General features: G+C 32.0%; 1 protein-coding gene across 3 annotated transcripts in view; it reads left to right on the top strand.

The window, feature by feature from the left end:
• The first annotated feature begins 1907 nt into the window (after window positions 1-1907).
• Window positions 1908-13235, top strand: part of LOC134715921 (helicase POLQ-like) — a 72434-nt gene continuing 61106 nt past the window's right edge. The window contains exons 1-2 of one of the 3 annotated variants that reach the window (XM_063578483.1): window positions 1908-1993; window positions 8225-8330. In XM_063578483.1, the coding sequence (XP_063434553.1) occupies window positions 1925-1993; window positions 8225-8330 (175 nt within the window). In that variant the 5' untranslated portion in view covers window positions 1908-1924. The remainder of the gene's footprint in view (window positions 1994-8224; window positions 8331-13235) is intronic. The other 2 variants (XM_063578484.1, XM_063578485.1) reach the window with 2 other exon arrangements.

Raw genomic sequence — 13235 nt, 5'->3', positions numbered from 1 at the left:
ATCATATAAAATTTACTTCTGCATAATGTTATTAATTATATATAATCCTCCGAAGAAGGAGCACACCCTAATAAAGAAAGACAACTAAATTTTATTTTTCATAACATTGAGATCCCTACTGAGAAAGTGTTATTCGCCGCGCTAAATGTTACACGCTTTTACATGCATCATTTTGGTAAAATTTGTTCATGTAAAATTTGTTTTGGTATATGTTATTCCTTTAATGAATACATGTTGTTCTTTCAGAGTATGGAATAAAAGAGTTACTGTCTTTCGATGAGGTAAATATGCGGTTTTATTGACATTTGAAAAAACTGATATTCACTGAGGCCGACTGGTGATTTTTCTGGCTCCTACTTTTTGTAATGAAATTGATTTTTATGCCCCACCTACGATAGTAGAGGGGCATTATGTTTTCTGGTCTGTGCGTCCGTTTGTCCTTCTGTCCGTTCGTTCGTCCGTCTGTCTGTCCGTTCGTTCTTCCGTCCGTTTGTCCATCTGTCCTGCTTCAGGTTAAAGTGTTTGGTCAAGGTATAAACATAGTTTTTTATGAAGCTGAAGTCCAATCAACTTGAAACTAAGTACCCATGTTCCTTTTGATGTGATCTTTCTAATTTTAATGCCACATTACTAGCCAAATTAAATTTTTGACCTCAATTTCACAGTCCACTGAACATGGAAAATGAAAGTGTGAGTTTCAGGTTAAAGTTTTTGGTCAAGGTAGTTTTTGATGATGTTGAAGTCCAATCAACTTGAAACTTAGTACACATGTTCCCTATGGTATGATCTTTCTAATTTTAATGCCACATTACTAGTCATTAGACTTTTTACCCAATTTCACTGTCCATTGAACATGGAAAATTATAGTGCGAGTGGGGCATCCGTGTACATGTACTTTGGACACATTCTTGTTTATTAGCTTTTCCATTCAAACATTGTTTTATATATATATGGAAGTAGCTATTTCTACATAATCATAATAATTTTAAAAATGTAATACATCTATTATTCATTATAAAGAATATCCTACAGTTTATGCTGGTTAGGAGCAATTACTCCCATTTATTTTTATGCCCCATCTACGATAGTAGAGGGGCATTATGTTTTCTGGTCTGTGCATCCGTTCTTCCGTTCGTCCATCTGTTCGTCCGTCTATCCCGCTTCAGGTTAAAGTTTTTGGTCAAGGTAGTTTTTGATGAAGCTGAAGTCCAATCAACTTGAAACTTAGTACACATGTTCCTTATGATATGATCTTTCAAATTTTAAAGCCAAATTAAACTTTTGACCCCAATTTCACGGTCCACTGAACATGGAAAATGATAGTGCGAGTGGGGTATCCATGTACTTTGGACACATTCTTGTTTGCTGTGTCTTTATGTTTATTTGATGACAAAATAAAGGGTGAGATTTGTTTTTCTCAATCTGTATGTCAGAAACAAAGCTTAATTCTAATATTTATTTTCAACAGGGAACCTCATATGTAAGACTTGCCAAATACATTAATATTTTATGTGTATGTACCTTAATGTCAGCTGATGTGGAAAAGGGACCATGTAGAAGAGTTGGTAAAACCAGGCGCAAAAGTAGTAGTGACTTGAAAGATGAACTAAATCGACAGAGTAAATATTTCAAAAGTGAACCAAAAGTAAAAAGTGATTATGAAATAAATAACTGTCAATTTAATGATAAAATATTACCAAACGACACTTCTTCATGGTTTGCAAATTCTTTTAATAATGAAAGAAGGAGTCATGAGTATGATAATGTTAAACAGTCACATGTCAAAAGCAACACAAGATTAAAACATTCATCAGATGTAAATCCACAAGATGTTACTGATCCTTGTGGTGATGCTAACTCATTAACAATAGGATGTGACAGTAAAATCATCGACCAGAGTCATATTCCTGAACCAAAGTCAGCCATGGGAAAGGTGATCAGAAATTCAGATACAACCACAGAGCCTCAAGATTTAAAGCAGGTAACCTTAATGGTTTGTATTATTTGATTCAATTTTACATTGTTTATATATATTATCATGGTTATACATGATATGATTTATGAATTTCCTTTTAGGTTCAAAGTAACTGTCTCATGGCTCTTTCTTTATGTCATTCGGTTCACCTGTACAATTTATATGACTGTTTTCTCATGGCTCTTTCTTTATGTCATTCGGTTCACCTGTACAATTTATATGACCGTTTTCTCATGGCTCTTTCTTTATGTCATTTGGTTCACCTGTACAATTTATATGACTGTTTTCTCATGGCTCTTAAAGTCTTTCTTTATGTCATTCGGTTCACCTGTACAATTTATATGCCCGTTTGAGTGTAGTTCAATCATACATCAGACACTGACTTCTCTTGAACTGAATTTTAATGTGCATATTGCTATGCGTTTACTTTTCTACATTTGCTAGAGGTATAGGGGTAGGGTTGAGATCTCATAAACATGTTTAACCCCGCTGCAATTTTGCGCTTGTCCTAAGTCATGAGCCTCTTGCCTTTGTTAGTCTTGCATGATTTTTAATTTTAGTTTCTTGTGTATAATTCGTAGTTTAGTTTGACGTCCATTATCACTGTACTAGTATACATATTTTTTAAGGGGCCAGCTGAAGGACGCCTCCGGGTGTTGTAGTTTCTCGCTACATTGAAGACCCAATGGTAGCCTTTGGGTTGTTGTTGCTTTGACACATTCCTCATTTCCTTTCTCAATTTTATTTGCAAATGATAAAAATGTCTTTTCAATTAATGAATAATGATATACCGGTATATATATTTATATACTGTAAAGCGGGTTATTTTCGCGGGTGTAAAATTTCGCGATTTTCATTGAACAAGGTATACGAAATATTTTGGCGGTTATTATTTTGGCGACCAAGATGCCCAGAGGAGCAGTACAATTACAGTTTAAACTAGATTTGTAATTGCTATCAATAATTGATGGAAACCTTCACTCATTGCCAGCTGGGTAATGGCAGCCTTTTTGGAAATTCCAAGGTCAAAAAGTGCATCTACACATGCAAATTATCATTTTTGTAAAGTTTCAGTAAAAATATACAGTATTGACGTTTAAATTAAGAAAATAGACCAATCTAAACAAAACAAATGCAAATAACTTAAAACATTAATTTTAACAAATACTAAGATTGTATTGACTCTTGATGTCTTCTTCATATGTCTAGGCAATAAAGTTATTTTCCTTGACAGTGACACAATTACAAAATGAAGAAAGTTAGTTGCAAGTATCACTCTTTATTTTGTATAATCTAATTATTTTGATAATCACATTTTCAACAATTGAGGAAAAGACAATAAATTGTATTAAAAATAAACTTGTGATTTACTGTACAACCTTTTGATTTTTTTAAGGATGTGTTGTTTTATTTTAGCTCACCTAGCCCAGTGGGCCAAGTGAGCTTTTCTCATCACTTGGTGGCCATCGTCGATGTCATCTGTATACTTTACAAAAAATTTCTACTCTGAAACTACTAGGTCAAATTTACCTAAACTTGGGTATAATCCTCATTAGGCTATGAAGTTTTAAAAAGTGGGTATGATGACTCTGAAACTGTTAATATAAATAAGTCAATGGGCCCCTTTAGGAGTTATTGTTCTTTATAGCCATGATAGTCAATTTTTAACAATTCTTCTTTAACATTATATTTAGTAATTTTTAAAAAATCTTCTGCTCTGAAACTACTTAGACAAATTTAATTAAACTGGACCACAATCATCACAAGAGTATTTAGTTTAAAAAATATGTCCAATGACCCTGCCTGCAAACCAACATGTCCGACATGGCTAAAAATAGAACCCTGGCATGAAGTTTGATGTAGTGGATGCAAATGCAGTTTTTGGCTGTTATCTCAGAAACTAAAGCATTTAAAGCAATCTGACATTGCTAATGCTATGTTTTATTTATACACAAAAAAGGCGGACTAATAAACAGTCAGGGGACTTACTGAAATAAGTGATTTTTAAATCACTTATTTGATTAGCAAATTCGAGGTTTTGTCACAAATTGGGATTTTGTAGGTTTTTTAAAAATTTTAAACACATAGGTCATGTAGGTTTAAATAAAATATTTTAATTAGTAAAATTAAAAAATATGAACTTTTTGCTTCTTTAAAGTAGCAAGGTTTACATGGTTTATGCCTTTGATGCTATCATTTAGCTAAAAATTCTATTTTAGATGAAAAAATGCTGTAATAATGGCTTTACATAATGAACTGATACTTTCTTAAAAGATTTTTCCCAGCAGTGGGAGTATTTTTCCTGTGAAGTTCAAGGTTTCATATTTCAGATTATGTAATAAAATTCTACTGTTCGCGATAAAAATTTCACTGGTCGGGGGTGTTGAAATTATTGGGGGTTATTAACAGAATGATACTTGAAGAAGTGATTTTTGGGAAGGAAATTGAGGTCTGATACTTAAACAAGTAATTTTTATGTCATTATCCTAGATTCAGTACAAGGTCATCACCTGAAATGACCTGGTCATCCTAGACAACACAGATGTTGGTTCTGATAAGTTTAGAAACATAATTAGTCCCTGGATCATTAGTATTCTATATTCAAAGCTACAATAAAATTAAAACACTTCTTCTAGTGATTAATTTGTACTACTTAAATAGGTGATTTTTAAAGAAAGACAACTCTAGCTTCCAACCTTTATGGAAATAATGTTACTTGAATCAGTGATTTAGAAAATCACTTGTTTACATGGTTTAAGTAAGTCCCCTGACTGATAAAAATAGAATAGAAATATACATAGAAAAAATAAGATGTAAACTGTAAACAGCAAAAATATTAAATAATGATCCACAAATAAAAAAATGACAAATAAGTCAACATGACCAATTTTATCAATTGAAATCTTATACATGTCTTATTGTCCTGTCATTTTCTGCAATTTATAGGTAATTTTTGTAGACTTAAAAAAAACCTGCTTTTTTAACTACTGAGCCAAATTAAACAAAACTTGTCGGCAATCATTATTAAGGTATCAACCATTTGTTATGATTTTAACCTTATTTCATATATTTACAAAACCACATTTGATACAGGTGAGTGACACAGGCTCATGAAAGCCTCTTGTTTTGTGGTTGTTACTTTAAAAATAAATTAATGAATAATAAAACATAAAAATATACATGCATTATTGAATATAAAATTATACTAATTATAAAAATACATATTGAAAATATGATTTATATCTATCAATCTCTTTTTTATTCTGACATGTAAATATTATGTTTACATTGGATCAATGTTATACATATATATACAATTATACATCTAAAATAGTATTATACACATTTGAATGTTATAAAGTTAAACTAATAATTACATTATTTTATCTTTTCCCAGTATGTTGATAAAATTTATATATTCCCAATTATTGTTGTAGTCAGGGAAGAAAGGGTTGCTTTTTAACAAATGTAACTGTATTTACAGCACAAGGTATTGGATACAATTGTAATTAATGATAATCATCATGCCAATTCTAATTCTAATTTTGTAATTTTTTTTATGTGATAGTACCAAGACTGTAAAGTCATAAAATGGTTTAATTTATTTGATTTTTACTATTGTTAATGTGGACCAGGCTCCAGCATATATATAATAGTTACCACCGTTGTACACCCACACACTATCATTAGTATGTAACTGAAGTGCTAGAATAATAGTACCAGTGTGTACCATAGTACCCTGGTTGTTAGATCCAATCTTTGTGTATGATCTAGCATAACCATTGAGGTAAATTTGGTAATCAGCGCCATAGGTGTTGGACATGATTGAGGCAGAAATCAGATATAATCCATCATTCTCACAAGTAAACTTCCCAGTACTTTTATAGGATAACAAGTTATTAATTCCAATGGTGAATTTGACATCATCAAACTTAATTATTCCAGCTTTGACTGTAGGAGATACTAGTTGTGCAGTCAAGGCCACTGAAAAAAATTATCTCGAAAAACTGAAATTCATCTTGGGTTTTTTCAAACTTGAATCCCCATAAAAAAAAAGAGTTTAATCATGTACATGAGTTTTTAAGTTTTCTACAGATTTATCTTATAATACATATATTGCTTAAACATATTTTTTAGCCTAGCATAGGCAAAACAGAGTTAATAAGTTCAAAACTGTTTCATTAACATTTTGTCAACTTCAGGATAGAATAGTCTGTTGAACATGTTAAAAGGATTAAATAAAGATCTGAAAAAGTTCATAGCAAATTTAAAATCGCATGGCTTTGATTAGAAAAAATGTACTGATGAAAATATTGAATTTTAAATTGTAAGAAAGACATACCTAGGTCCATGCTTTTGTCTATTTGTTGCTGTAAATGGGTAAATGTTTGGTTTCCAGTTATGGTTGCCTCATGTATTTTTAACTCAAAATTGTCAAGAGCCTTGCTTTGATTCTTCATGACAATTTTCAACTGGGTGACTAAATCTGTGATGGATGTATTATGATTTGTCTGTAACATCTTCATCTGTGTACCTAAATCCATGATTGAAGTGTTAGAATTCATCTGTAACATCTTCATCTGTGTGACTAAATCCATGATTGAAGTGTTAGAATTCATCTGTAACATCTTCATCTGTGTAACTAAATCCATGATTGAAGTGTTAGAATTCATCTGTAACATCTTCATCTGTGTGACTAAATCCATGATTGAAGTGTTAGAATTCATCTGTAAAGTTTTCATCTGTGTACCTAAATCCATGATTGAAGTGTTAGAATTCATCTGTAAAGTTTTCATCTGTGTACCTAAATCCATGATTGAAGTGTTAGAATTCATCTGCACAGTCTTCATTTGCATGATCTGTGTAGATAAATTTGTGGTTGACCTAGTACTATTCGCTGTTAGTTTCTGTACCTGACTGTATAATGCAAGAATGTCTTGGCTGCGTGCCTGTTCCTTCATATTTAATGAACTTGTTTGAGCAGAAATTGATCTTATTTCTTGCTGTAAAGTTGCGAGTTCTTGAAGTGGTTTGATACTCCCCAAAGCCTTAAGATTTTCAATGTTCTGGTCAACTGAGAGGGATTTATTTTTCAACCTGGCTAACTCTTGCCCTTGATGATTGGTTTCGTTTCGTAACAAGAAGAGTTCGTTTTCCATCTGATTTTTCGTATTCTGCAACAGATTATTTTCAAGCTTAATGGTGTTAAAATTCTGTTCCACTTTCAAATACTTTTGTTCTAACTGTATATACTTTTGTTCTAAATTATGAAAGTCAGGAATGGTTTGATTTAGTCCTTCAATTTCTGCCAATTTCTTATCTAGAAGATCAAATTTCTGTTGCAGTTGAGTAGTTAGCAAGGCAAGAGAGTTATCTGTATCATGGCGGAGTTTTGTTGTATCCCTGTGGACCTCTTCTTGTTGGAATTTCATCTCCTCATAGAACTTTGATAATGTAAGATACTGATTGGTACTAGAGGCTCCTCCATTCCCCTGAGGAGTATCTAGGAGAAAACCATTAACTGCAGGAAACAAAAGAAAATACAACATTAACATTTTGATTATTCAAATTAAATCATTTAGTTTTGCTTGTTTGTGAACTTTGAAACAAGTTTTTGATAAAGTAATGATAAAGGATGACAAAATAGATTATACATAATATGTATGTTTCAGTGATATTACTATTATCACTTTGTAAATAATGTATGCAGACGTAAAAATTTTGTTGTGAATAAATAAGTTCTACCATATTTAGATTCTTTAATTTTTTTGTTGATGATGCAATACAAGTTTCTGACTTTGAAATATAAACTTTATTTCCCCCAAAAAAATACCCCTTTCCCATGGATAAAAAACCAACAACAGCACATTATAAAATCAATAAAACTAAAAAGATCAGTTAGTTAAATTAATGCTTTTATTTGCATCTTCATTGACAATTTTATAAATTACACTACTGCATGTACTATGAAACTGGAGCTTTTTGTCCAGATTAGATGTATTTTTAAAATGTTGACATGTCTAAACTTAGATTTTTAGTTTGTCCTCCATCATGGTCACTGTACAGAAAAAAAAACAGTTTAGTTAGCTGAAGTTTTTGAATTTTACCTTTTTTTTGTTGCATAAATTTTAACGCACCTAGTCATTAAAGATGTTTATATGTCAGTTAAGCTATTATTATTGTATGTGTTAGTAATTAAGAAATGAATTAATGAGAATAATATTTTTTTTTCATATTCTTTTCCACCAGGAACAAAAACAGATAGTGCACAATGATGAAGCAGAAGATAGTATTCTTGACAGTAGTGACTTCCTGTTGGCTGACATGGACATAAACTGGTGTGAAGGTCATGAGGGTATATAATTTTTAAACGGAATAATAATCAAATGAAGTAGACTTCAATAGAAAACCAGAATACACAGTATACTTTTATACATAGTGCGTGGTCTTGTGTAACTTTTATCAAGCAGTCCAATCACTCCAATGTCGGTCAAAAGCTATTATAATTGTGAAATACATTAAGATGTAAAAGCTTTCATTTGTTTAAAGAGATTCAAGTATACAATGTATATGCTTTCCATTGAGTAACAATTTTCAAGATATTCCATTAAATTCTCCCTCGCCATGCTCGTCCGAATTTAAAACATTTCTTTACTAAATCCTTGGTATAATAAATAAACAAAACTCTAGATATAGGTTTAGTTGCTCGCAGTAACTTCGTTTTTCTTTTCTAGTAAGCAAAGTTTAATAACATTATAAACCAACATATTATAAATACAAACACATTTGTCCAATACATTTAAATGGACTATAATTAAACAATTCATAATCATATATATGTACACATTCTTATGACACAATAAACTGCAAAAACTGTCGTAGTTACTGTGAGCGAGCACTTTCGATAAATGACACCCGCAAATTTTCTTTATATAATATAACGGGACCCCACTTTTTAAACCGTCAAAGTATTTCTAGAGCATATTTTACCCATCTATATTTATAACCAAAACAAGAACTTGTTATACAACTACTCTCACTAACCAACCTTGAACTTATAAATAGTATCACAGGGGAAAAACCCCTAGTCTCAACGAAAAGAAATTTAATTAAATTCTCCCTCGCCATGCTCGTCTTAATTTAAAACATTTCTTTACTAAATCCTTGGTATAATAAATAAAACAAAACTCTAGATATAGGTTTAGTTGCTCGCAGTAACTTCGACATATCAAAGGAATAAATGAAATATGAATTAAATGCCAAGATTCAAAGAAACTGCCATTTGTGATTGAATATTATCTTTTATGTATCCATCTTTAGATCTATCGGATGACCAACGACCGTGAGCTTTTAGTAATCTCTCTGAAATACCAAAATTAGCTGCAGTAGAAGCCCCACCACTTCTTAAACTATGCAAACCAAATTTGCTTTTATCTAATCCTATAGATTCCAATGCCACCAGCAAAATTTCTCGTGCCCTGGTGTAAGAAAGTGGAGAATTCTTACTGCACAACTTATGAATGCCTCAAATTTTTTAAAAAACACAATGCGCGGAAAATATACTGTGTGACTGGTTCTTTTTTAAAGGCAGTGCTTTAAGGCCTGACTTTTAAGTCATGAGGTTCTTCTTTTCATACGCAATCTTTGCAGGGGGTCTTTTGGCCAGAAATAGATCCGGAAATGTTCGAATTTCTCCTCTTCTTTTTATGGTATAATATGGTTTTTGTTTCTTTCATTTACATTGGGGACTAAAGAAACGATCAGTGTGTATTGTTCGTTTTTTAGAACTTGTTATTAGTGTGTATTTTGCATTATAAGCAGTCAACCTGACTACAAACTATCATTATGTGTATTCCGTGTGGAAAGAGGTCGGGTCAATTTCGAGTGTTATCTGACATCTAAAGTTTCTTTAATTAGTTCAGACGTTGATATAACAATGAAAAGTCGACTGAACATGATTAATATTGCATCTTCTATAATTCAAAGCGGAATTCGGTTTATGAACGAGAAACCGTAAAGCGTTTTCAATTTCGGTTCTAGTTATGTATGTTGTCCACGTTTTATCCTGGTTCCCGGTACTACGTTCCGGGTATTAGCTATTTGATATATGTGATGTGTAACATTACGATCGGGTACCAGCCAATCTACGTGTGTGTGTGTGTACATGATTTCCCGCCAAAATGACACTTCCGGCAAATGACGGATAAAACCTAATCGACGATCCCGGGTCAATGGACAAAGCCAATGCAATGTTACGCGACTCGGGTTCGCATACTTATTTTATTTATTTTGGTAATCGATCTATTTCCGGTATTATGTAATATTTATCGTCATGAACATTGATGTTTTTACTTGCTGAACATTTGTTTCTCTTACATAAATTAAACATCTCTATACGTTTTGAAATTAATTTTATGTTTTTGTTGGATTTCAACTTTGTCTTGTGTATTTTTTTACTTGTCCACGGGCAACCAAGACAAAAATAATTGCTTGTCCGGTTGTTCAAATGTACGAGTCGGGCATAGCATTTCCACACCCCTGGTTATAAAACTTTTTTTTCAGGGCACAAACCCACTTTAAAGAGACTTGTCTACTGCCATACCCATCCTATTTTCATGCACCATTTGCAAGCAAGAGACTGAATGGTTTGCAAAATTAAAAATCAGGACGATGTCCAATTAAAACAAAAGAACTAAACTGGATGAATATTGTAGGAGAAATCTAGAGGAAAGTTTTGATTTGTGAAATTGGTTTTCCTGAAAAGTCATTCATCCTAGCCTTCAGAAAGGAACTATATATTTAACTGTCCACCACCAGCTGACGAGCTAATGTTGAGCTTCACATATGCTGAGACTACTATAACACTGTGTTATAGTAGTCTCAGACATATGGAATTACTCAAAAACCAATGTCTATGTTTTCAGCACAGATTTCACAAGTTATGACACAGCTGTGCTTTTTTTATACTTGTTAAAGAGTTGTATACTAAATTTTATTTTTTTATCAATAAATATATATTGTGTCATTTAAGAACTTGTATTTTGCCAAAAGATGCATACTAGTGAATGAAAGTGGTGCAGTTCATTTTGCTTTGGTATATAGAATTGAATTACAATTGTTCATGTTATTGGAATGCTTATAAAAATAAGGAGATGTGGTACAATGTATTTGATATTTAGTGAGTTTATCAAGCAAAAGTGAATAAGAAATAGGTATAAGCAGTTATGTAGGATTTAATAATGTCCCCAATGAAAAAGTGTCCACCGGACATTATTTCCTAGTAAATACGGTCTCGGGACAATATTTACTTATTTATATGTGTCCTGGACATATTTTTCTATGAAAAACTGTCCTCAGGTACGAAAAAGTGTCCCTGAAAGTGGACATAATTAAATACTATACTTCAGTGATAAGATTTCTTTTTTTATATAAAAAATGATATGATTAAATAACATTCATTCCTAAGTTATATTACTAAATTATGTATTCTAATCTATACTTGCTAATTTTTAAAACACTAATTTTGTTCGGCCCATTTTGTTACTTTGACCTGAGACTACTATAACACATGTGTTATAGTAGTCTCAGCTTTGACAGGAATTACTTCAGTTATCTCATTGGCATTCATACCATGCTGATGTTCTTATAATATATATTTACAATTGTTCAAAATGAAATAAGTAACAGATGTAGGTAAACATCCATTTTTTATTTTGTTTATATTAATCAATTTCTAATTAAACTTTATCAAGCATAATAAAACATTATAATGACCATTGTATTACTTCCCTTGGAGGACATAATTTGTTAATAATAGAAGGATTTAATAATGTCCTCTATTTCATAACATTCTGTAGTCAAGTGGACACTATTTCATAGATATTGCTATGACAATCTGTCCACTTAGGGGACAATACTCCATGGCAATGGACATTATTGAATACCTAAATTCTAGGAAAATAGTGTCCATGTGGACACAATTTCCTAGGACACTATTTTGCCTTACAGTTACAGGTACTACTGTACAATCTCAAACAATGAGAAAAACTCATACCGTAAAGAGAATTTCATATTTACAAGCAAGTTTTGTTTTTGCATTAAATAATTTTCTTCTATTGTTTTAATTGAAAATATGGGAAGTAGTTAAAATGCTAATGAGACAGCTGTTATGGCCACATAGCCTTAATTGAAATTTTCTTTTTCATTCATACCGGTAGATTTTGCCTGGAGTTAGAAACATATCTGCCAACTTTTCAAAATGCACATGGGGGTTTTACGTGAAAGATGGTCCATATAGTCATACAAAACCTTCAAGGGAGCCTTCAAATGGAAGCAGGACAAGTTGCCCCACTGGCTAATCGCCCCACTTTTTAAAAAACCGCCACAAACTGATTTATCAAATCGCCCCACATGTGAAATTGGTTAAATCATGTTTAATATTACTCCTGCCAACTCGCCCTACTTATAAAAAAACAGTAATATTTAGATTAATATATATACAATTAAACATAAAAACTCGCACCACTTTAATGAAAACTAATCTACACAGAATACAAAAAAACCGAAAATTAATTTGATTACTATTATTGATATATACTGAGATTATAATTCTAAAAAAAACTGATTGTTGAAGAATAACTAAGTTTTGAAGCTTAGTTATTTGCATAACAATTGAAAAGTAACCAGTTAAATGTATCAAAATGCAATATAAGGAATTTAACTTATATTAAATGGAATAACATCTTCTTCCATAAGTGGGTCGAGTTGGCATTACTTAATTCATCCTGGTTAATAATATATTTATCTAGATTTCACCCATTTCCATTAGATGGGACCAGTTGGCAGGAGTAATATTAAAGGGATTTAACACAGTTCACAAGTGGGGTGATTTGGTAATCCAGGTTGGGGCAGTTTTTTTGTCGAGTCTGCGACTTTTGTTGCAGAAAGCTCGACAGGGATAGTGATACGGCTGCGGCGATGTTAGCTCAGTTCTTAAAAGCTTTATATTTTAGAAGGTGGGAGACCTGGATGCTTCATACTTTGTATATGGTTGCCTCATGTTACGAAGATTCCGTCAGTCACATGTCCAATGTCCTTGACCTCATTTTCATGGTTCAGTGACTACTTGAAAAAAAAGTTAAAATTTTTTGTAATGTTAAATTCTCTCTTATTATACATGTAAGTAATTGGATAACTATTTTTGGTATGTGCGTACCTTGCAAGGTCCTCTTGCCTTTCAGGCAGTTTTCACTTGACCTCG

This window comes from Mytilus trossulus, chromosome 4 (genome assembly GCF_036588685.1).
Source record: "Mytilus trossulus isolate FHL-02 chromosome 4, PNRI_Mtr1.1.1.hap1, whole genome shotgun sequence".
Classification (NCBI taxonomy): domain Eukaryota; kingdom Metazoa; phylum Mollusca; class Bivalvia; order Mytilida; family Mytilidae; genus Mytilus; species Mytilus trossulus.
Note: the sequence above shows the minus strand (reverse complement) of the source record. Positions and strands in the feature narration are given on the sequence as shown.